Source organism: Phoenix dactylifera, chromosome 16 (genome assembly GCF_009389715.1).
Source record: "Phoenix dactylifera cultivar Barhee BC4 chromosome 16, palm_55x_up_171113_PBpolish2nd_filt_p, whole genome shotgun sequence".
NCBI lineage: Eukaryota > Viridiplantae > Streptophyta > Magnoliopsida > Arecales > Arecaceae > Phoenix > Phoenix dactylifera.
In genome coordinates, this window is record NC_052407.1 from 6,371,160 (window position 1) to 6,395,223 (window position 24,064).

Genomic DNA, 24,064 nt, shown 5'->3' on the forward strand with positions numbered 1-24,064 from the left:
GCCGATCAAAACCTTCCGGACGCCGACGCCCCGAGGTTATCCCAGAAGAGGAAGCAGTCGCCTGGGCAGTTGGCCGGAGAGGGAGAGCATAACCTAGCGCCGCCGGTCACACAAACCCCGCCGGCCGAGGACAGCCTGGGGTTAACCGAGAAGAGGAAGAAGTCAACGGAGTTGTCTAGAAAAGAAGTCCAAGAACAACGACCCTCCTTTGTCCAAACCCCCCAACCCGAACAGCAGCAGCAGCCGGCGATCTTGCACCACCCGGAACCCCAACAGCAGCAGCAATCTTCGCCGTTCCCTTCGTTTGTTCAGCAGCCGGCGATCTTCCAAACCCTCCAACCCGAACAGCAGCAGCAGCCGGCGATCTTGGACCTCCTCCAACCCCAACAGCAGCAGCAATTTTCGCCGTTCTCTTCGTTTGCTCAGCAGCCGGCGATCTTCCAAACCCTCCAACCCGAACAGCAGCAGCAGCAGCCGGCGATCTTGGACCGCCCCCAACCCCAGCAGCAGCAACAATTCTCGTCGCTCCCGTCATTTATTCAGCAATGTTCGCCGTTCTCTCCGTTGATCTTCCAATCCCACCCACAAATGGCGTTCGCCTTCTCCACTCCTCAACTCCAACAACAGCTGCCCTCCCTCTTTCAAACCCTTCAACCCCAACAGCAGAAGCAGCCGTCGATCTTCCAGACCGCCCAACCCCAACGGCAACAGCAGCCGTCGATCTTCCAGACCCCCCAACCCCAACAGCAGCCGTCGATATTCCAGCCCCCCCACCCCCAACAGCAACAACAGCAGCCGTCGATCTTCCAAATCCCTCAACCGCAGCAGCAGCAGCAATTCTCGCAGTTGCCTTCGTTCGGTCAGCAGCCGCAGCAGCAGCAGGCGCCGCAGTCGCAGCAGCAGGCGCCGCCGCCGCAGCAGCAGTTGATGCTGTTCACGGCGGATGGTTCGCCAACGAGTAATAATACTAAATTTGTGGATTTACATCCGGATTCGCAGAAGCTTCTGCTGCAGATCGAGTAGGGGTTTCTTGGCTTCTTGTTTATGCTTTCTTGCTGAAATTTGGCTTTCTTTTGCGTTAGGTTTTATGAATTTTGGTTACAGGAGTCTTCTTTTTCTCAATGGCTGTTGCTTTCTTGCCCTCTTTCAAGATATTGTGGGTCATATGCCTTCTAGATTTCTTTTCCTTTTTTTTCTTCCTCACTTTGTTGGTTTATAGGGAAGAAGGAAGAATGTTTCTGATATGTTTGCATAATTTGCACTGGGGTTTCGATATTTGTTTCAGAAACAGGCTTTCTGCTCCTTTCCTGTCATGCAGGTTCTTTATCTTTTTTATTGTCTGCATTGTATTTAGTGTCTTCTGTTGTGTTTTCCTTTCAGTTTTCTTATTTGAGAGGAGGGAAAAAAGGAGTGCTTTTAAATTCTTTGCATCGTTTCAGTTTGGGTTTTTATACTTTGTTTTGGAAAGTGAATTTTGTTCATCTTCTTTCATGCAAGATTCTTCTGCAATATGATTTCCTTCATTTCTCTTGTCTTTATTGACTAAGGGTAACCATAGATGTGGTTCATGATGCAGGGAGCGAATTCAGGAGTACAGGGCCGAGAGCGAGAGGCTGGATCAATGCTTCCGACTTTATGATTCATCAGTATCAAGTGACCATTTCGAGCTTGATGCTAGTCGTATTCTTCAGGTTTTGCCATTATCCTTTCACCTTGTTTTGTCCATTGCAGTTTTGTGAATATTTGAGCTTTTATATATATCTGTATCATTAATCTTCCCCTTTTTACATGTCATGCTGGATATATCATTTCATTGTTTGCTTAGTCTGAGGATGACATTATTAGTGAATTTCATATAGAAAAGAATGCGCATTTTTATTGGGTTTACTCTACTTTCCAAATAGTTGTATAAGTCGAGGTACACTGTTGGGCTATTTTAAATTGAATAGCTCAAATATTTTTTTCAATGTTCATTACAATAATTACTTTGTATATTTGTATAGACTTGGAAGCATGGAGCTGGAAGCACATCTAATTGAGAATTGAAATTTGGACGGAACATTTTGATTTTACATGTTTCATATTTGTAAATGGGAATAAGAATGGGAGAGGCTTTTGGAAACTGGCCCACCACCATAAGTAAGACATAGATACCCTACCTAAATCAAATTATTTGAAGAAAATGTGGATGTTCACTTAAAATTTGTTGCTTTATTAAATGAAATAATCCTATGTATATTTGAGCGCATTCTTGTGAAAACCCATGCTTTTGCGTGTGACAAATGAGTTCTTCAAATGAAGAGAATGTACAAACATCTTACTGCAATTTAAATTCTTCTGTTGATGTCCTAAATAGGGAGGTAGACTGTACTATGTTCGTATTCAAGAACATTAGAAATCAAGAAGACAACAATGTGCACCGTTTTCCATTTTCATATTGTAGACAAATATAGATCTTTAAACAACGAGTCTAAGTCATGTAGTTTAGTGTTCCATGGTTACTGGGGTAATGTTGTCATGAATAATATAAAAAGTCTGGTTCACTCGTCCACTATGGAGGGTACCATTTGTTAGCACTATAAAAAGAAGTACCTTCTTTTCTTAAATAGTTTAGCAAGGCTGTTCGACCATTTACTTTTGGTGTGTTGACCATATAAAGAAACACTTCTTATTCATGAAGGGTTGATGGATGGAGTTTAATGTTTTAAAACAAAGTTGCCTAGGCACCCATGTCCATGTTCTTCATCATATTTGAATATGGAGGAAGAGATTGATTTATGTGTTGGCCCTTTTTGGATGTCAAATGGCTAATCGGGGGTAAATACTTTTAACTCTAGGTAATCATCCTTTATTCGGTTACCCATGGGATATTGATATCCCTTGTTTGGTTGACGATTGAGGATTAGTGGATCAGTTATGGAAAAAAGTGAAAGAGTAAGAAGGGAGAAGAGAGAGTTCTGGTGATTAGACATATTCCGCCTTCCACCATGAAATATACTTAACCAAGGTATGTGATTTTTTAGGGTGTTGACTAGATAAACTTTAAATACCACCTTTTTGCTTGTGCATGGCTAGTTAAGTGGATAACCACCACTTAACCACCCTGATGACCCAAAGATTGATTCATAAATTGATTTTGATGATCACAAAACCTTGAAGTATAGATACTAATGCTTATGTTGCAAGGAGAAAGATATTTATTTTGCAAGGAACATAGCAAGTTGGGAGAACACAAGAAGGCCTCCAAAGCTCTCAAGTTGGAAGAAAGCTACAATTTATTGGCCCAAAGTTTAAAGTTCAAAGGATTCAAATTGGAGGAGTAAAATCAAAAGAAAAATTCAAAAGAACAGTCTTCGAGTCGACTCCAGTGGAATTCGAGTCGACTCCGGAGAAGTATGAGTCGACTCCGGAGAAGTATGAGTCGACTCCTAGGAGTCACAGGCAGAAAAGTCAGAGAGCAGTTTTCGGGTCTGAGATTCGAGTCGACTCCAGTGGAACGCGAGTCGACTCCGATGGTTGGTAGGTCGACTCCAAAGAAAGCAAGAGTCGACTCTCAGCGGAACACAAGGAAAAAGTCAGAGAGCATTTTTGGGACTCTGAGATTCGAGTCGACTCCCGCATTGCACGAGTCGACTCCGAGACTCCGCGACCATCAACAGACAGAAAACCAAGTTACTGCCTCTGAGATTCGAGTCGACTCCCAGACAGTTCGAGTCGACTCCAAGGCAGCGCGACCCCAAAAATGCAGAGGATCAGTTTTCGGGCTCTGAGAGCCGAGTCGACTCCAAGAGAATCCGAGTCGACTCGAGGAAGAAAATCAGAAAGTATGTCCTCTGGATTCATGGGATGAGCCGACTCCGAAGATGCCAAGTCAGCTCCAGATGTTGGCGAGTCGACTCCGGGTTAAGTCGAGTCGACTCCCAGTCAAGGCATGCACTTTAATTCAAATTTGGAACAGTAGCCGAGTCGTCTCCAGTAAAGCACGAGCCGACTCCTGCAACAGGCGAGTCGACTCCTGATCGCGCGAGTCGACTCCGATCCCAACGGTAACATTGTCAGGAAATGCAGACTGTGTCCAACGGCTCTTTTTCTTGTCTCTAACGGCTATATTCTTGTTTCCACGCCATCTAAAGCTATAAAAACAAGAAGAGAGCTAGGGGAGAAGGCATGGAAGTGGGAGAGAACTTTTAGGGAAGAGATTCCAAACAGATTACAAGGGAAATCTCCCAAAAGCACAAAAGGGCCATTCAAAGTGAAATAGAGGGAAGAAGAGCATCCAAGTGAATCCCAAAGCTTCCTCTCCATCCGTGTGCTGCCTCAGTGATCCTCCACTTCGTGCCAAATCAGAAGAGGGTCAAGTAAAGAAGAAGCCGAGCTCCTCCATCTTCAAAACTCGTTTGAGGGCTTCTCTTTACTCTATTTGTTTATATTGTCATATCTGCTTGTTTAAGAAGCTTTGATTTGTTTTTATTCTTTGTTTTAATATCTTGTAACTTGATTCAATCAAGGGATTGAATCAAGGGGTTAAAGGTTTGTTGGTGAGCCAAAGGGAAAACCAACGGTGTAAGGTTTGTTGGTGAGCCAAAGGGAAAACCAATGGGATTAAGGTTTGTTGGTGAGCCAAAGGGAAAACCAACGGGGTTTAGGTTTGTTGGTGAGCCGAGGGTAAAACCAACGTGTAAGGGTTTGATTGTGATCCCGGGAAAACAATCGGAGTGGTTCTAGTCGGTGAGCCTGGGAAAACCGACCGAGTTCGTTGTGCGCTCGTAAAACAACAAGTTGGGTTGTGAGCTTGTAAAACAACCGGCTGTAATCGGTAGGATTATAGTGAAATTCCCAAGAGGTCTTGGGGAGTGGATGTAGGTGCTGGAGTGCACCGAACCACTATATGTCCTTTGTGTTTGTAATGCCTCTAGTTATTGTCTAACTAACACACTTACTTACTTAGATAAATTGCTTGCTTAATTCTTATCCGCACATCCTTTAGTTGCAAGCATATTTAATCAAGTCGAAGTCTATACATCAAACCCTTGCTAAGTTTAACTTTCACTGTGCATCTATACAACTTAGCATAGTTAATCAAAAAGTTTTAGAAGTAGCATAAAAGTTTTGAAAGACCCAATTCACCCCCCCTCTTGGGTTGTATCTACTGGGCAACAAGTGGTATCAGAGCAGGTGCTCAAATATTATTTGTAGTCTTAACCGACTAGAGCCAAAGATCATGACAACTCAAATAGATAGTTTTCTAGGAGAAGGACAATCAATTGATACACCTCCACTGTTTAATGGTATAAACTACCCACATTGGAAAATACGCATGCGCATTTTCATTCAATCACAAAACTATTATCTATGGAAAATCATAATAAATGACCTTCACACACTCTCTCATATTAATGAGAAGGACTTAGCACAATTAAATGCTAATGCTATGAACATATTATATTGTGCTATTCAAGAAACAAAGTTTAATGAAATTTCTGCATGCTTATCTGCTAAGGAGATCTGGGATACTTTAGAAAATATTTATGATAAATCTCAGATTAGCTCTCATATGCTTCAATTATTAATTTTTGATATCATGTCTATATGTGTATTGACTGACTTATACTTTTAGAAATTGTTTCATGGTTTGCTCAATCTAAAATATTTCTATGGCTGTATCATAACCATGAAATACACAAGTATATGATTAAAACTCTGATTTAGAATGACTTGTGAGAAGCTACGAATTCTTGGGCATAATGAAAATAGTGTTTGCATGATATACCTCTATACGATACATTTCATTATTTCTTTATTCTGCTCTTTCATGTAGATTACTTGAGAATAACAAAAAGAGAGAGAGATAAAGAAAAGAAAATGGATATTATTCAAGAGAAGTAAAATCCAAGTAGAGGCAAACACTTCAACCTTAAGGAAAAGCAAAACAAACTTAATATATTCGACACATTTGTGAGACTTGTGTGAGCTTTCTTTTGGAAGGAATAAAATCCATAATTAATTACACTTAAACAGGGAGTTTTTGAAGTAAACATTTTAACCTTTCTATATTGCTTATCATAGGGATGGTGCCAATGGGGAGGCTAGTGGTAGTACCCGGCACTATTTGACCCAACTATTCGGTGTAGGGCATATTAGGGACGGCACAAGAGGGAGGCTAGTGGTAGTACCTCGTGCCCCTTCCCAACTCCACCGGATAGGGAGCAAATAGAGTATAGAGCATAAGAAAGTTATAAATGAAAAACAAAGTAAATGAAAGTAGAATTAAGTCAAATTTTTAATCACTTGAAAACACACTTTAAGGATGAAATCATTGCAAGATTATATTTAAATAGGGGGAGTTTATTTGAAAAGAATTGATTTTGATCCTTGACATTCTTGTACTTAGTATTTTAATGCATGACTTAACACATGGTATATTTTGCATATGGTATGATGTCTTGATTTATGGATTCTCAATATTTTGTAATGTTTCATACTTGGACAATTTGATTGAATGTTTGAATTGCTACATAACATCTTTTGTTTAGTTTTATTGAAAAGAAATTTCAGATTTGTCATTCACAATCATTGTTAAAATCTGAAAGCTAAATAAAATTGCAGAAAGGAGAAGAGAAGAACATCTCTATTTAGGAAAAATAAACTGATATTGATCTATCTTTCTACTTGCCTAACTTTGATACATAATGTCCTAATACTTGTTAAAATATCCTTTATTTTGTATCGAAACTCAAAATTAAACACAAAGATTCTGAAAGTGCCTTAATGTTATTGAAATATGTATTTTTCAATCGTAACAATTTAAGATGAGCTACATTGTGAAAGATACATATCTCATATTATGACTTAGAAAGCTTCTATTGAAAATCCTATGTAATTCAGAATCCGATTTTGTATAAAAGTTTAAACTCCATATGATTACTAAATAAAATGTTAATGTAAGAAAAACAGAATTTATTTTGATTGCTCCGATACGCATCCGAAACATATCATTTCTTATCTTCAAAGTATACTAATTTTGATTCAAATGATGTGTCTTACGATGATCTTGATTGCAAGTAAATATTTTTAAAATATATGACTTTATTTTAATATTTAAAAAATTTTTTGAGCTTCATGTATACATTGCTGAAGAACTGTGATTAAGAAATTGAGTTCTATAAATACACATACCTCAATGATCATCTATATGTTTTTCTCTCCTACATTCTTAGAAACTATCATCAGAATATATATATATAGAGTGAATACTATAAATTTTGAATAATTCTAGATCACTCTACATTCTCGATAACATAGAATTTCAGTTTTATTCACGTTTATTATTAAATTCTGAAATTCAACCAAAGAAAAGAATGATTAAAGAAGAATGCATCTTTTGAGGGGGAGCTTTAGATATTCAGTATCTTATCCTAAAGAAACTTTAATTTGATGCATACCTTGAATTTTATGGATTGATTTTGATGAACCTCCTTATATTGCAAGACATGCTTTAATTACCTTGAGATGAGTTCTATAAAGGCTGTCTTATCTCAAACCTTGAGTCTTATGAAAATGAGCTGAAACTTATAGAAAATATATTTTTGAGATTGACAATTTTATGAACATTATCTTCAAATTCTAAACTCTTAAATGGAATGATCAATAGAGGGGGAGAAAGAAAATTTCAGAAGGAGAGGTCTCACGGAACTTAATTACATAAATCTATAGAAGAGGGAAAGAATACTAAATGAAAAGTGATCCTAATACTCTCCAATATGTATCATCTGAAATTTAAATCTGAAAATCTTTATGATACACCTTGAGGCATGTTATTTGGTTAATATATCTTCTGCACAAATCATGAACCAAATTGCAATTCAAATAGTTGATCTTAAGAGCCTCTAATTTAATGAAAAAAAGGGGAGAATAACGTGTTAAATTTTCTTGAGTATCTCGTAGAAAATCTATTTTGGAATTCACTAATGAGTCCTAATTGGCTTGCTCTTTAGAACTTCAATATTGTGCCAATTCATATTTTTATATATGTATCAAATCGTGCTTATTTTCTAAAGGAATAAAAGAAAGTCCTTAAAAGAGCTCTAAGATATATCATAAATTGCATGAATTCATATTTTGGTATTTGTGCCCCAATGCTCTTATTATCATAAAAAGAACTTTGAAGTCATGATCCAACATGATGATATGTTTTTCAAGTATATAAGTTTTGATCTTTTACTCTGAAAATCAATTAAATTGCTCTCATGTTGATAAAATACTTAATAGATTGGGCAAACGTTCTTCAATGAACAAGCTTTCATACTTATTATTAAAGAGAGGTTAGATTTACACTCATGTTTTTCCTTGAATATCATTTGTGGTACTTCTTGAATTAACCTAAGGAAGATTCCACCTACACTTGATTAGAAAACTATCTGTGGTATCAAATTAGAAAATCTCTTGAATTCACACTCGATGTGTTCTGATCTGATCTTTGTACTTAATGTTTCACTATCTTTTTGATGTTGTCAAAAAGGGGGAGAAATATCTAAGTATATGCTATATACTCAGAATGCTTTATTACTTTGAATTGAATACAAATCAGCTTAAAATTTAAATATGTTGATTGTGTTAAGCTGATTAAATCTAAAGCATTATCATGAAGTATGTTTTTAAATATATATGTTTTCTACTTCATGCAACTTAGCTATGTATTACTTCTAGAAATCAATATCTTTTATATTGCATATACTCCAAGTTTTGTCATCATCAAAAAGGGGGAGATTGATGACCCAAAGATTGATTCATAAATTGATTTTGATGATCACAAAACCTTGAAGTATAGATACTAATGCTTATGTTGCAAGGAGAAAGATATTTATTTTGCAAGGAACATAGCAAGTTGGGAGAACACAAGAAGGCCTCCAAAGCTCTCAAGTTGGAAGAAAGCTACAATTTATTGGCCCAAAGTTTAAAGTTCAAAGGATTCAAATTGGAGGAGTAAAATCAAAAGAAAAATTCAAAAGAACAGTCTTCGAGTCGACTCCAGTGGAATTCGAGTCGACTCCGGAGAAGTATGAGTCGACTCCGGAGAAGTATGAGTCGACTCCTAGGAGTCACAGGCAGAAAAGTCAGAGAGCAGTTTTCGGGTCTGAGATTCGAGTCGACTCCAGTGGAACGCGAGTCGACTCCGATGGTTGGTAGGTCGACTCCAAAGAAAGCAAGAGTCGACTCTCAGCGGAACACAAGGAAAAAGTCAGAGAGCATTTTTGGGACTCTGAGATTCGAGTCGACTCCCGCATTGCACGAGTCGACTCCGAGACTCCGCGACCATCAACAGACAGAAAACCAAGTTACTGCCTCTGAGATTCGAGTCGACTCCCAGACAGTTCGAGTCGACTCCAAGGCAGCGCGACCCCAAAAATGCAGAGGATCAGTTTTCGGGCTCTGAGAGCCGAGTCGACTCCAAGAGAATCCGAGTCGACTCGAGGAAGAAAATCAGAAAGTATGTCCTCTGGATTCATGGGATGAGCCGACTCCGAAGATGCCAAGTCAGCTCCAGATGTTGGCGAGTCGACTCCGGGTTAAGTCGAGTCGACTCCCAGTCAAGGCATGCACTTTAATTCAAATTTGGAACAGTAGCCGAGTCGTCTCCAGTAAAGCACGAGCCGACTCCTGCAACAGGCGAGTCGACTCCTGATCGCGCGAGTCGACTCCGATCCCAACGGTAACATTGTCAGGAAATGCAGACTGTGTCCAACGGCTCTTTTTCTTGTCTCTAACGGCTATATTCTTGTTTCCACGCCATCTAAAGCTATAAAAACAAGAAGAGAGCTAGGGGAGAAGGCATGGAAGTGGGAGAGAACTTTTAGGGAAGAGATTCCAAACAGATTACAAGGGAAATCTCCCAAAAGCACAAAAGGGCCATTCAAAGTGAAATAGAGGGAAGAAGAGCATCCAAGTGAATCCCAAAGCTTCCTCTCCATCCGTGTGCTGCCTCAGTGATCCTCCACTTCGTGCCAAATCAGAAGAGGGTCAAGTAAAGAAGAAGCCGAGCTCCTCCATCTTCAAAACTCGTTTGAGGGCTTCTCTTTACTCTATTTGTTTATATTGTCATATCTGCTTGTTTAAGAAGCTTTGATTTGTTTTTATTCTTTGTTTTAATATCTTGTAACTTGATTCAATCAAGGGATTGAATCAAGGGGTTAAAGGTTTGTTGGTGAGCCAAAGGGAAAACCAACGGTGTAAGGTTTGTTGGTGAGCCAAAGGGAAAACCAACGGGATTAAGGTTTGTTGGTGAGCCAAAGGGAAAACCAACGGGGTTTAGGTTTGTTGGTGAGCCGAGGGTAAAACCAACGTGTAAGGGTTTGATTGTGATCCCGGGAAAACAATCGGAGTGGTTCTAGTCGGTGAGCCTGGGAAAACCGACCGAGTTCGTTGTGCGCTCGTAAAACAACAAGTTGGGTTGTGAGCTTGTAAAACAACCGGCTGTAATCGGTAGGATTATAGTGAAATTCCCAAGAGGTCTTGGGGAGTGGATGTAGGTGCTGGAGTGCACCGAACCACTATATGTCCTTTGTGTTTGTAATGCCTCTAGTTATTGTCTAACTAACACACTTACTTACTTAGATAAATTGCTTGCTTAATTCTTATCCGCACATCCTTTAGTTGCAAGCATATTTAATCAAGTCGAAGTCTATACATCAAACCCTTGCTAAGTTTAACTTTCACTGTGCATCTATACAACTTAGCATAGTTAATCAAAAAGTTTTAGAAGTAGCATAAAAGTTTTGAAAGACCCAATTCACCCCCCCTCTTGGGTTGTATCTACTGGGCAACACACCCCATTACCAGCACCCAAACATGGCCTAATTGTTGCAATTACCCAGTTGACTTATATCTTACGTGATATTTATGTTTCATTTTTTGGACTCAACCATTTTCTAGATTTCTACATATGTTTGTTTGTTTTTTGAATTTGTTATTTTATGGATGCCTTGATCTCCATGTTTTTGCATAGAGCCTAGATGCTAGACAATCACCTAGCTACCTTCCTACCATCTACAATCTTTCAAAACACTTGAGTGAAAAAGGATTTTGCTAGTTACATTCACTTGTGATGATGACCATGGCTCTCATAACTCTTATAATACAATCAACCAGCCATGTGTGATTCCAATCATCTTTTTAGCGTGAAGTTTAACTATTAGGCATTGAAAAATATCCCTTATTTATGCAAACTTTTTTTATAAAAACAGTTATCCCTTGTCATGTCCAAATCCCAACCCTTAGCTAAGAAACAAGATCCTTAAATGCTTCATAATGATGTGGGAGAAGGTGAATAATGTGTAAGAGTTCTTTCAGCCTATCAATCAGGCCTAGTCCTTGTTCTTAATTGTAATGTCCGGGCCCACAACCTACTAGGCCCAATAAGAAATAGGCCCAGTTAGGGGTTTGGGCCCAAATTTTTACTGTGGGCAGTACTATCAGAGTGGCAATCGGAAAGAGGTTGCCACCTCATGCCGGGAAGAGAAAGGATAAGGCCACAACTGGCCGACAGGGGAAGGCCACCTCATGCCCCACGTGGCAAGGCCAGGCCCAAAGGCAGAGCAAGGGGGGGCAGCTGTTAGTCCCGGAACCAGAGGGCAGGAGAGATGGGACTTCACAGAAGAAAATCCCCAGCCATGCAAACCCTGGGACGGCCACCTCACCCCCTGCTGGCAGCCGATTCCGGCGGGCCTGAGACAAGGGGGGCGGCTGTTAGTCCCGGAGCCAGAGGGTAGGGGGGATGGGACCTCACTGAGGGACCCCCAGCCATGCAGAACCTGGAGCCGCCACCTCAACCCCCCTGCTGGCAGCCGATTCCGGTGCGCCTGAGACCGGGGGGGCGGCTGACAGTCCCGGAGCAAGGAGAAAAGGAGAGGATGGGACCTCTCAGAGGAGGTCTCATCCCTTAAACAAATTATTTAAGCCTCTGCCGGCAACCCCAAGTCACAGACCCCCTAGAACACTGAACGAGAGAGAGAGCCGAAGCCCTGGAGCCGAAGGCAAAGAAACCCTGAAGCTCTGAGAAAGGAGGGACTACTAGGGAGGAAGCACTGCCCGACTGCAACTGGCCAAGGTAAGGAGTTTTTAGGGTTAGAGTTTAACAGAAGTAAAGAAACCCCTCAGTGGGGTGCTCTCCCCCTCTGTGTCAACAGTGAAACAGAGGGGAGGAGGCCGGCACAGGAGAGGGAGAAAAACCCACAAGCCCCGGGTCGGGCCGGACTCACAGGCCGCGTACTCAACGGCCACCCGGGCCGAACCCAACCGGGCTCGGCCTGCGGACGAACCGGACACCGCGGCCTCGGCCACGGGTACCCTAGGGCTCGAGGGGCAGCCCCGGGCCGCCGGTCAGGTTGAGCCGGCAACCGGCGTGGCCACAGGGCTGCCAACCCCGGCCGGACCACCGCCTCTTCTCCGGCAAGGGGTGGTGGTGCCGGAAGGAAGGACCAAGGAAAAATTAGAATGAACTCACCGGACTGTAGAGGCTTCATCCTCGGACTGCGGCCTTACCTCACCGCGGTCGGAGCAGGTGGAGACCTCCCGGAGGAGATCCAGCCGTGACCCCACCTCCCGGCGCTTCTCCTCTTCTCCGGCATCGCTTTGGAGAAGAGGAAGGGCCGGCCTTCCTTCCGCCGGCCCTCCAGGGGGGGAAGCTCCGCCTCGGTCGGTGGATCGGGGGGAGCCTCGCCTCCCCGGCCGCCTGCAAAAGAAGAAAGGGAGAAGATGGAGGGCTACGGAAGGGATGAAGGACCAGGATCTAGGGTTTCGGTGGGAACAACAAAAGAAAGAAAGGAAAAGAGAAGGAGAAGGAGAGAGGGAAAGAAGGGAAGAAAGACCGGAGCCGGAGAAAGCCGAGGGCTCGGCCGGAGGCTAGGGTCTCGGCGAAAACAAAGAAGAAAGAAAGAGAAAGAGAGAGAGAAGGAGAGGGAGTGACCGAGAGGGAGAAGGCCACAGATCTGGCCGGAGGAGAAGAAGGGGGCCGGAGGACCGGCCGGAGGCGTGGGTTCCGGTGGAGACGAAGGAGAGAAGAGGGAGAGAGAGCGGCCGGAAGAGAGAGAGGGGAGCCGGGAGACGAAGAGGCGAAGCCTCTGGAAGGGAGGAAAAACCCGGATAGCGGGTTCGCGGGTCGGATCCAAATCCGAACCCGCAACCCGTTAGGCCTAAAAGTCAAATTGGGTTAAGTAAACCCAAATAAACCAAGTCCAATCTGTTTGGGCGAACCCAAATGACGAATTAGGTGAAATCTGAACCCAATTGAGACCAATTTAAGCCCAGTCCGAACCCAATTAAGTATGTGGGTCTTAACAGACCCGATTGAATGTAAATCAGGCCCAATTCGAGCCCAAACCAACTAATTTGAGGCCAAATTGACTTTGGGCTGACCCTGACTCAGGCCCAAATAGGCCACATTGACCCTTAAACCCAAAATTTGGCCCAATTAAACTTGGGATTAAGCCTATTGACCAATTAGAAGGCCAATTAACCCATATGAACCCAATCAAGGCTCCAATATGGACACATTAGACTTGGGCTATAATTCGGGTAGGATCCAAACAAGTAAAAAGGAAATAATATGCTTATTATGATGTGATTTTAGGTGACTCAGGATCCGTCACCAGAACGTAAGAAACTTGGGAGAAAGCGAATCACTGTAAGTAACCTGTCCTAATCTTTTATGGATCATGCATGAAATTTAACGTTATACTTGTATTGTAGGTCATGTACCCTAAATTATAAGCTGTGCATGGTGAATGTATATGGCATGCTTTAGTTATACAAGTTATGATTGTATGTGCTTTATGATTTCCATTATGCCTACGAAATAAGTAGATTACATTATATCCTAAGATATGGATTATGAATCATGTGTATGAGTGGCATGTGTGAGCCATATAATTGGTGATTGTGCATATATCATGCTTATGTAGATTTCATGATGCATGTAAGGTGAATGGAATTACATGTCATAATTTTCATTAGCATGAGCATAAAGAATGATGATGAATTGCCTCCAGTTATTTGCACATCTTGCAAGGGGTACCTAAGGGTTCTCGATGCTACGGGCCGAATGCAACTGAGCCGGCCTTGCCAGTGGCCGATAATGACTGAGCCAGCCCCGCCAGTGGCCGACTAATAACTGAGCAGGCCCCGCCAGTGACCGATAATGAATTCGCCGTAGCATCCATGAGGTACCACCTATAAGAAGTATTGTCTACGAACTCTTAAGAGCTACTGATCGAATGCAACTGAGCCGGCCTTGCCAGTGGCAGAATGACTGAGCCAGCCTCGCCAGTGGCCGTCTAATAACTGAGCTGGCCCCGCCAGTGGCCAAGAATGACTTCGCAGTAGCATCTGAGAGTATGACCACGGCATGCCGGTGGCACGATTTTCTTTATATATGCATGTTACAAGATTTCTTGATAATGTAGGATACTGATTTATTTACTCAGCATGAATATTTTATTATAATGATTTATTCAGTAGTATACATGTCAGCTTCTCAAACCCTGATTAAATATGATCAGTATGGTAGTTGATCCGATAAGATTATGCAGGACCACTTACTGAGCTGTGTAGCTCATACCCGTGCATTTATGTTTTTTTTTAGATCCCCACCAGTGACCGCTGCTAGGAGCATTTTTCTTTTGTAACAGGGCTTCCTTATTTTGGGTGATATGAACATATTTATGTACATAAACTGTGTAGAAGCTCTGTACCTTATATGAACCAGTATGTTGTAATACCTACATTTTGATATATGTAAGTTTGACTGCTTTTGACTACATGTTGACCATGTACGAGGCTGCGTGCTATTGTGGGCAGTAGTCGGCAATGGCACGGCCGTGTCACGGATCCGGATCCAGGGCGTGACATTAATGGTTGTATAACTTAGGGATGATTGGCAAGTGCTGATAGTTGTGATAAAGATTTTTAAATTGTGGCATAAAATTTTATGGAGGAAGATGATGTTCAACTAGTTCTGGCTCTGAATTTTAATTTTATATTAAGATATTTTTAACCTTGTAGTTTTGAACAGTACCAAAGGGCATAAAAATGGGTGATGATTGTGGAGAAGCAAGGATTTAGAGCCGTTCAAGGAATTGCTTACCTAAATGAATAGAAAGGCCATGTGTTTTGAGGCACAATTTTGAGATACATATATATTGTTGCTGAAGGAATGCTACTATTTCTCCTTGTCTTCCTCCTCCTTGCTCCTTTTAATAGTGATGGCTGAAATGTCAACGGTTGTGGCCTTTGTTGCTAGTGTGCAGCGACGTTGGTCGAAGTCTTTTAACAATTGCTGCCTTGAAAGGTATTTATACTAAAAATTTCCAGCTACCTCATTCCTGAAGTCTCTTGGTGGTTGTGCCAGAGACATAGGGTTAGATCTTCGCATTGTAAGTGTTGTGGGAGATTAGGGGGATTGGAGGAGGCCGACAGCTCATTATGTAGCCTGAAATTACGAACAAATCTTACCAACCAAGAAAGGCATTTGAACATAGTCAAGCAAGTAAAGACAGAGGTAGGTGAACCAAGTGAAGTAGCTATCTTGCATAAAACCGTACTAACAATGATACATATGAGCTAGTTTGTGATAATCTGTTTCTTGTTGACGATGTTATATCCTTTGTCATGTTGAAGCTTGTCATTATGATTGGAAAAATGTTCAATTGAACATGGAACTGAAAATGACTGTGTTTCTCCTTCCTATCAAGAAGGTTATTGTCCATCTATTCCTCCAATTCCTCCTTTTGTTCTTGTCACTAGTTGTTAAGTGCTGAAGGGTCTTTTAGCACCAAAATATGATTTAATTGATACCAGTCTATGTGCTATAGTATGGGCAAAAATCGTGGATTTTAAGTTAGTTACAATGTTTTCTTATATAAGATGGTGATAGAACTCAAGCTCGACTACAAGTGACATAGATGTCAAGTGTCCTAAAGAATCCTACATAGAAATCTTCTAACAGCTTTATATGTGTGTGTGTATGTATCGGTTTATGCTGTTATGCATATCATAAGTAATAAGCTAGATTATTCTCCTTGAGTGCTTGAAGTTTAATAAAATGGTAGCTGACTGTTATGTTGGTATTGATAGCTTTCATATAAGTGTCAAAAGTAGACACATAGTGATGCTGACATGATGGTTTGATGGTATGAAGTGTCAAGAAGTGTTATAAAGTGTCCCAAGTATCCAAGTGCTCGACATGTTGAAAAGACCCAAGATTTTGAGTGCCTAGGTAACCATACTTGACAAGGAAAAACATCATGATGTGCAAGTTCAATTTGTTCATGAAAGTGTATGGTAATAATGTCTTGTTCTTTGGGGGCAAGATATGGCAACTTCCAATATGTGCTTTAGGGCCCCTCTTCTGTATTTTATTGTTTTTGACTCTTCCACACGTGTGGGGGTTGGAATTGAAACGTGTTGGTTATACCCCATCCTTTTTAGAAAAAATGCAATGAAGTTAACATTATTATTGTGTGGTGTACGATAGATTGGGTGGTTTTGCTACTCTACTACATATTATTATTTAAGGTTTTTGTAGGGAGTTGTTTAGAAGCTTTTTTTTTAAAAAAAAAAATTATAGTTTGTTTCACATTTTATTTGTAAGGAACAAGGTTTTTCGTACCGGTACCGGACCCCATACCGGTGTCACACTATCATAGTGTCGGTATGGTACGGTACGCGGTACGCCTAGCGTACTAAGTGTTGGTACACCACTGATATCGGTACGGTACGTCCGATACCGTCTGTTACAGTACAACATACCATGGTAAGGAAGAGGCCAAAAGTGGTAGATGGACATAAATCATTGTCCACAAAAAAGGATAAGAGGGAAGGAGATGAAAAGAAACACGAAGCAAAAGTCAAGTAGGTTTAGCCATTCTTCTTCAATGTCGTCTTCTTTCCCTTCGCAATTTCTACTGAGTGACTCCTAGCTTTTCTCTATTTAATTGTCGTTTAGTGCTATGCGAGTCCCCTGTTTCCATATTGCACTCTATGGCCACTATGCCTTGTTCTAGGTTTTGCTAATCTTGTAACTTAGGTCTGCTTTTTGGGGCTTTTTCCTTCTATTTGTAGTTTGGGTTTATTTTGCATGGGCACTTTTTATATATATATATATATAAAATATGTATGTATATATGTATGTATGTATGTATGTATGTAAGTAAGTATGTACGTATGTATGTATCTATATATATATATATGTGTGTGGGGGGGGGGGGTGTGGGTGTGTGTGTAGATATATGTATTTGTGTGTGTATATATGTATATGTATATGTATATATTTATACATGTATACACACACACAGATATACATACATACATACATACATATATATGTGTATGTATATTATGTTCATATGTATATGTATGTATGTATGCATATATATGCATATATATATGTATGTATGTATATGGATATTTTTATGTATATATATGTGTGTGTGTCTCTCTCTCTCTCTATATATATTTATAAAAGTGCAGCTTAGCTTTTGTTTTGATAACTTCACTAAAAATTTTCTCAGGCTAGTTAAATAATTGATTGGATGATTGAGTTCCAGACTCACTTGGGACATAAAGGGGCTAAAAACTATATATTCATTATTAGAGGCGAAAGCCAAAGCTTGGTTTAATTGGTTGGCCTAAACTCCAAAAATATGTACATATTTTGTTAAAATTAACTTGAAAGGCTATGATATTGTAATATAAACAACTTGTGCTATGTATTTTGTTGTTTCTTCATTTGATTGCATTTTTGGAAGCATTTTGTCATAATCAAACTTGAATCTTGCAAGTTTATAGGAGATTTGGGAGTGCGTATTGATGTCAAAGTTTAAAAAAAGTTGAAAGGAACACTAATTTTTTTGACCTTACTAACATTATCATCAAGCAATAAAATGATATATACCAAAATGAAATATTGCAGATCATATTTTCTTATTGTTATTGCTTAAACTGTGTTTTTGATTATTTAAATGTGAAATCAACGAAATTGATGTGCCCTTCTCGATCAAAAGCAATATAAGATACTCAAATGGTGTCTAATATTTTCCTTTATTAGGTTCACCTTTTGTATTGTTTTTAATTAGTCTTTGAAGACCCGGTCGACTCACTTAAGTCGACTGAATAGACTTGTCAACTGGCACACTTTACATGCTTGTTTGGTGAACAGCCTAATTGTTGGACAAACCCATTCACCATTCGACTTAGGTGCTTCAACCATCCGAACTGCCCAGATTAGATGGTAATGGCCTGTGGGTTATGTAGGAGGATAAGAATCCATCCTGTCACCCTTTGTCTTGCTTGCGCTGCTAGATCTAGTGGTCGTTGATGCCACAAGAGATTAAGTGTTGATCTCCTCTCTGCCTTTTTCTCGTTGAGTTGCTGTAATACTTGGAGAATAACACTGTTGCTGGAAATTGGACCCGGGGGTGGCCACTTGGCTGAGAAGGAGGAGCTCCGGTGCGAGCGGTACGTCGGCGGGCTGCATCCTCCGGTAGACCTACAAGAAGCCGATGGCCGGGGTTTCCGGCGCCGGCCCTCCGATGGTTAAGTCAGAGGGGGCTTTTGTGGAAAAAGAGAGAGAGATTGCAGGCAGAGTTTCAGAGTCAGAAGTTTCCGATCCAGGGGAAGAGGTTTCCCTTTTATAGGAGGGATACAGGCTTACCTGTAAAGTGACTGGGCGAATTAATGAGTCGCCGTCATGATTGGGCGTGGTCGTGTGAATTAATAAATTGCCATAGGTGAATGGACGATGTTGAGTGAGTCAGCTAGTTGCCATGAATGGCCTGAGGTTTTGAGTAAGCAGGAGATCTGTGGAGACCATACGCATTAATTGTTGAGTAAGCCGGAAATCTGTGGAGACCATGCGCATTAATTGCTGATGGTTGTAACAGAGCATGGTCCCTAGTTGAGCTGGTGCGGTGAGGCTGCTGCAGGGTATGGCCGTAGCAGGTGGACGACAAGGTCGGCCTTCTGAGGTCGGCTTGGCCTGCTGAGCTGGGTTCGGCCTTCTGAAGTCGGGGATGCCGAGATCAGGCGCCTGGAGGTTGGGCGCTTCGGGGTCGGACGTTTGGAGGTCAGGTGCCTGAAGGTCGGGCGCCTCGAGGTCGGGCGCCTCAGGGGTTGTTGCCGGGGCGCCTGTCATCACGTGCCGGCGATGCGCCCACGTGTTTCGGGGCGATCTGTTTTTCTCCCCAACAAACACAATGGTGGAAGACGTGATTGGAGATGGCGATCATCATTAGAGGCGTAGGAGATGGGGAATGGAAGGTGGTTGCTGATCCAACTTGCCATTGAACTGCAGTTGAATCGTTAACCCTTGACCCATTCACAAAAATGGGTTGGTCTTGGTTGATGGGTTCAGAACATTGTTTCTAACTTCTTGACCTTTTTAATGTTTTTCAATATTTTTTTTGTTACCAAACCAATTGAAAATTTGAAACTTACCGAAACTGGAACTCGTTTGCATGGTCAAATTCAAATTAAATCTGAGATTTCAACCTTACCCAACACTATAATTTCTACTTCACTATGTAAGATTTTGGAAGGCCTGTTATGCGTTGTTGGTTTATTGTTTCCAAGAGTTTAAATTTTGCAGAAACCGATCTGCTCGCTGAAACATATTGGTTTAGACCAATTTGATCCAGATTCTGTCGCTGATTTTAGGTTTTGGCTGGTTTCACTTTCTTTGCTGAAACTGCTTGGTTTCTAGTCAATTTCTCTTTCTCTGGCCAGATTCTTTTTTTCCTGGGGGGATGTTCGTTTATTTATTTCTCTATCTATATTTAACTAATTAGTGTAAATTTCAGGCGGTTGTTCTTTTTCTCTTGAGCTAGATGAACAACATTCAATCTCCATGGTGGCATTGTGTTTATGTGAATGACTTGTTTGTTTAAGCTTCCGGATCTTGTCAATTATTGATGAGCTAATTTAAGTATAAATATAATAACTAAATGGATATATATCCTCCAATGTTCTAGAAAGATAGGAACTGATACTGGCAAAGTTTATAAAGATACTGATGTGATTTGGTAATGTTTATAAAGTCTCGTGTTAATTGATGTTCTGTAATAGGTGCCTATTATAGACTGCAGCAAAAGAATATAAAGATTCTGTCCTTTTGAGGTAAAAAAGCTTCTCTTCCCATTTGATGTTTGAGCATTGCTTCACCTTTTTTTTTTGTATAACTGTACTTCCTATTATCTTTATAATAAATCTGATTTGTATTTTTCAAAACGAGTAAAACTACCCATGCATGCAGTTTTTATCACCTCATCATCATTTTCCTTTATATGCTTTTAAAATTTGACCACCTATTTGTGCATCATTTCAGTGGTTTTAGGTTTTATTTTGTAATGATGATCATGGGATCTTTTGTTGCTTTATAGGAACTAGGAGGGATCACTACGTCAATAGAAAGAGAGAAGTTCTCGGTGCAAGATCTGATGAAGAAAGTGAACGATATGATGTGGCATACAGAATTTGCTGTCCGTTCATATATGATGCTTAGGCCAAGGTTTCTTCGTCCAAATGTACCAGCTGCTTCAGGTATTGGTTCAGCAAGTCAGACTGTGGGTGCAGCAGGAACTTCTGGCCAAACCAATCAACTGATGACAAGCTCCATATCACCAAGTTTTGAATTCTATAGTGGGATTCCAAAAAGACCTTCTCAATTCATGCACCACACTGCTGCTAGATTCAAGGAGTATCTTACTGAGTGTTGCCGGTGGATTGAAGAACTAGAGCAGCTGGTCCTGATGGATACTGACAAAACCTCATCAAAGTCTTTAGAAGCTCTTCCAAGAGTAATGACAAATGTATATGATTACTTCATCCATGTCGCTACCAAGGTAGAATTCTGTATGCTTTTCCTGTTATGCTTACTGACACTCCAATAAAGGAGTCAAACTTAATATCCTAGATGCACATCAACTTCCATAAAAATCTCCAGATCATGCATATTTCTGACCAATCATGTGTATATTCGCTACAATTTTGTGGTATTGATTGGAATCTCTTATTTTGGTTTTAACTCTCTCTCCGTCTCTCTCTCTTCTGGGAAATCCTATGTAACTCCAAAATTGCATAAGAGACTACCATAAGGTGAAGGCACTTGTATTATGGTTCCTGACAGTCTTATGATTGGCTTTCGTAAATATTTCCATCAAAGTTTTGTTTCTAGTACCGGGGGACTAATTTGAGTATGAAGTTATCATGCTACAAATGCTTGCCTTATTTTGAATGCTTTAGAAAGAAAATATCTTGCTATTTATTATTTTTGTTGTTACAGGTTGAGAACCTCCATCAGTATGTTGAGTCTATGAAGATGGCCTATCTTGCTGATCACCAGCGTCGGGGTGATGGTAATGATCCATTTCTTGAGGCCAATAGAAGAGAAGCAGCTAAACAAGAATCTGCTGCCAGAAGAGTTCATCCAACATCGCATTTACTGGCTAATTATTCACGACCAGTCACCCAAGCTGCTGGTATCTTTGCCAGCTCAACAGCTTCCATATCAAGTGCACCACAGCTGTCTTCAGGGACTACTGCTGCATCCTCTGCTTCATCTTCTTTTCTCTTTTTGACTCCAACCGCATCTGCTCAATCATCCAGCCTGTTTGGCTCTGCTGGGTTTACACCTCAGTCAACTCCATTTGGGACTGCATCTACATCTCTATTTGGGTCCACTCGAGCTCCCTCAGGATTTGGAATTAATACTGCCTCCTTCTCATCCACCCCTGCTGTGGGTAGCTCTCCACTGTTCACCACACCCTCATTTGGCACAGGTATGCCAAAGTACTCATGATGTTTATTTTATTCTGACATCACTAGTTTAAACGTGAAGATAGTACATGCATCAGTGGTGTTAGTGCTCAGGTGAGGCCAGGCTAAGATCTGTTCTACCCTGATTATGGCAAAGGCTGGTGGCCCTACAGTTTTGAGGGAGAGCCCCGTATACTCACAGCCAAAGTTGTAATTATCTTAAAGTGAACATAGATGAAAAGTAGGCTTATACTGAATAATCTGACCTGTTTAAAGTTAAGAATGCATGCACACTGATTTGATTATTATTTTGTTCTTTTTTCTCCACCTAAGTGGTAATTTCTATTGCAAAAAATAAAAACAGAAAGAAGGTGGCAAACACAACGGGCACTTCTTATTGGTGTTGTTATAGTTTCTTCTCTCATGATATTGTAATATTTAGCTTTATGTGTATTCCCATTTATTTATTTCTAGAACTGTTTCCATATCCTGGTTTGTGCCAACATACAAAAAATTCCCAGCCAAATCATTGACAGTGGACTTATGAATACTATGTTATCTTTCTGCCTTGATTAACTTGTATAGTATTAGGTATTCTCAAATGATGCAAGCTGCCCTCCATGTGTAAAGACTTTTTTTTTTGCCATGCACATGTTAAGATTAGTTCTTATGGTTCTTCCCTGGCTTAACTTGATTATGCTTAACTTTAGTATGCTATCTACTATTAGGTGCTGCAACTGGTTCAGGTGCCAGCTTTGGTGCTGCATCTGTGAGTATAACTCTGTCAATTAATTTATCGAGAAATTTAATTTAATTTTTTGACATACTTGTCTTACATATTACTTTTTCTTGCTTAATAGTATAAATCGTCCAGGCCAGAGTCTCATTCAACCCGGCACTGATCACTTCCAACAGAAAATGTGTCCAATCCCAAAACCTTGCTGCAGAATTTTGTGGACCTTAGCATTTTGTGCACCATATTGAGATGATTATTCTCCCAAGTAGATGCGCAGCAATGATTCTTGATAGGCTCCAGGATTTTTCTTCTCTCTTTTTTTTTTAAATTTCTGCAGTGTCAGCATCAAACGTGTAAATAACTTCATGGTAGTGCCATCTCACTTTCTTTTTGCCTTCCCCTGGAATAAGGTTGCGTGGTGAGTGTATGTAGTAGTTGCGGGTGTCATATAACAATATTTTAACATTTTGAAACTTGTAGTGAGCAGATGTGAGAACTGAAAAAATCTGTAGATTTTCTATTGAGGCCATTTAGTCAACCAAAATTGGGGTTAATCTATTTCCTACGAGCAATACTGTACCCTGCAATCCTCAAGCCCATAATGCATGTAATTTTGAAATGGGTTTACTTGCGTTTACAGGACTATTTTTTGCCCCTTCAGCAGTCTAGCAGTTGTTGCTGGCAACCTGGAAATAGGTTTTTTGATCAAAAGAAAATTTGGAGATTGATTTAGATGCATACGTATTATTTTCCTCCATCAGTAATTGCCATGACAGTTCTTCTTGAAAAGTAAAGTTTGTGCTTGTCTTGCAAAAAAGAAAAGTAAGTGCCATATGTTTGGAAACAGAATATTGACATTACTTGCAAAGGTGGTTGCATCTGAGTCTAACAGGTGGTACATATTGTTATGTAATATTGGCATGAAGCCATTAAAGTCTTAGTTTAAGCCATTTATATTCTAAGTTTATGCACCTTTCATTTAATGCAAATTATATAGTTGTGGACCAAGTTGGTATCACCTATAATAACTATTTTTTGAATGTTTATAATAAATAGTGATCTTTAACATGTGCTAAGTATTGATTTTGTCCTGTATCCTCGTTAGATATCAAGTACTCGAATGTTCTTCATTCAGATTAGGCTAATCAATGTTTTATATTGTCACTCCATATGTACAGTATATTCAGATTAGGCTAATCAATATTCTAATTCTTTATAAACACTCTGCTCTCGTGGATTTATTGTTCAAGTATCAACAACTTCGGTCTTTAACAGGTTTGAGAAACATGTGTGGAGATTGTCAAGTTGGCAGAGCAACGATACGGTGTCACCTACTTGAAAAAGTTCTCTCAAAGTTTCGTGGAACGTTTCCAACCTAAGAGAACTCATGCATTCTCTCCTGCAAAATTTATTAAGCAAGTAAGCGATATCGGGAGCTATAGGTAGGTGCTCACCAAATTGAAAAGGCATTTGGTAAAAGGTGGTCATTCTAAGATTAAGAATGATATAGTTGGTGGCATCACGGTA

The 24,064-nt window shown here is 40.5% G+C and overlaps 1 protein-coding gene across 1 annotated transcript; it reads left to right on the forward strand.

Moving 5' to 3' along the window:
- The first annotated feature begins 568 nt into the window (after positions 1–568).
- LOC103709190 (nuclear pore complex protein NUP58-like) lies at positions 569–23,075 on the forward strand. Its single transcript, XM_039114348.1, has 6 exons — positions 569–1,019; positions 1,577–1,691; positions 20,427–20,888; positions 21,329–21,824; positions 22,530–22,570; positions 22,662–23,075. The coding sequence occupies exons 1-6, from the start codon at positions 589–591 to the stop codon at positions 22,701–22,703; spliced, it is 1,587 nt and encodes a 528-aa protein (XP_038970276.1). The 5' UTR covers positions 569–588; the 3' UTR covers positions 22,704–23,075.
- The last annotated feature ends 989 nt before the right edge of the window (positions 23,076–24,064 follow it).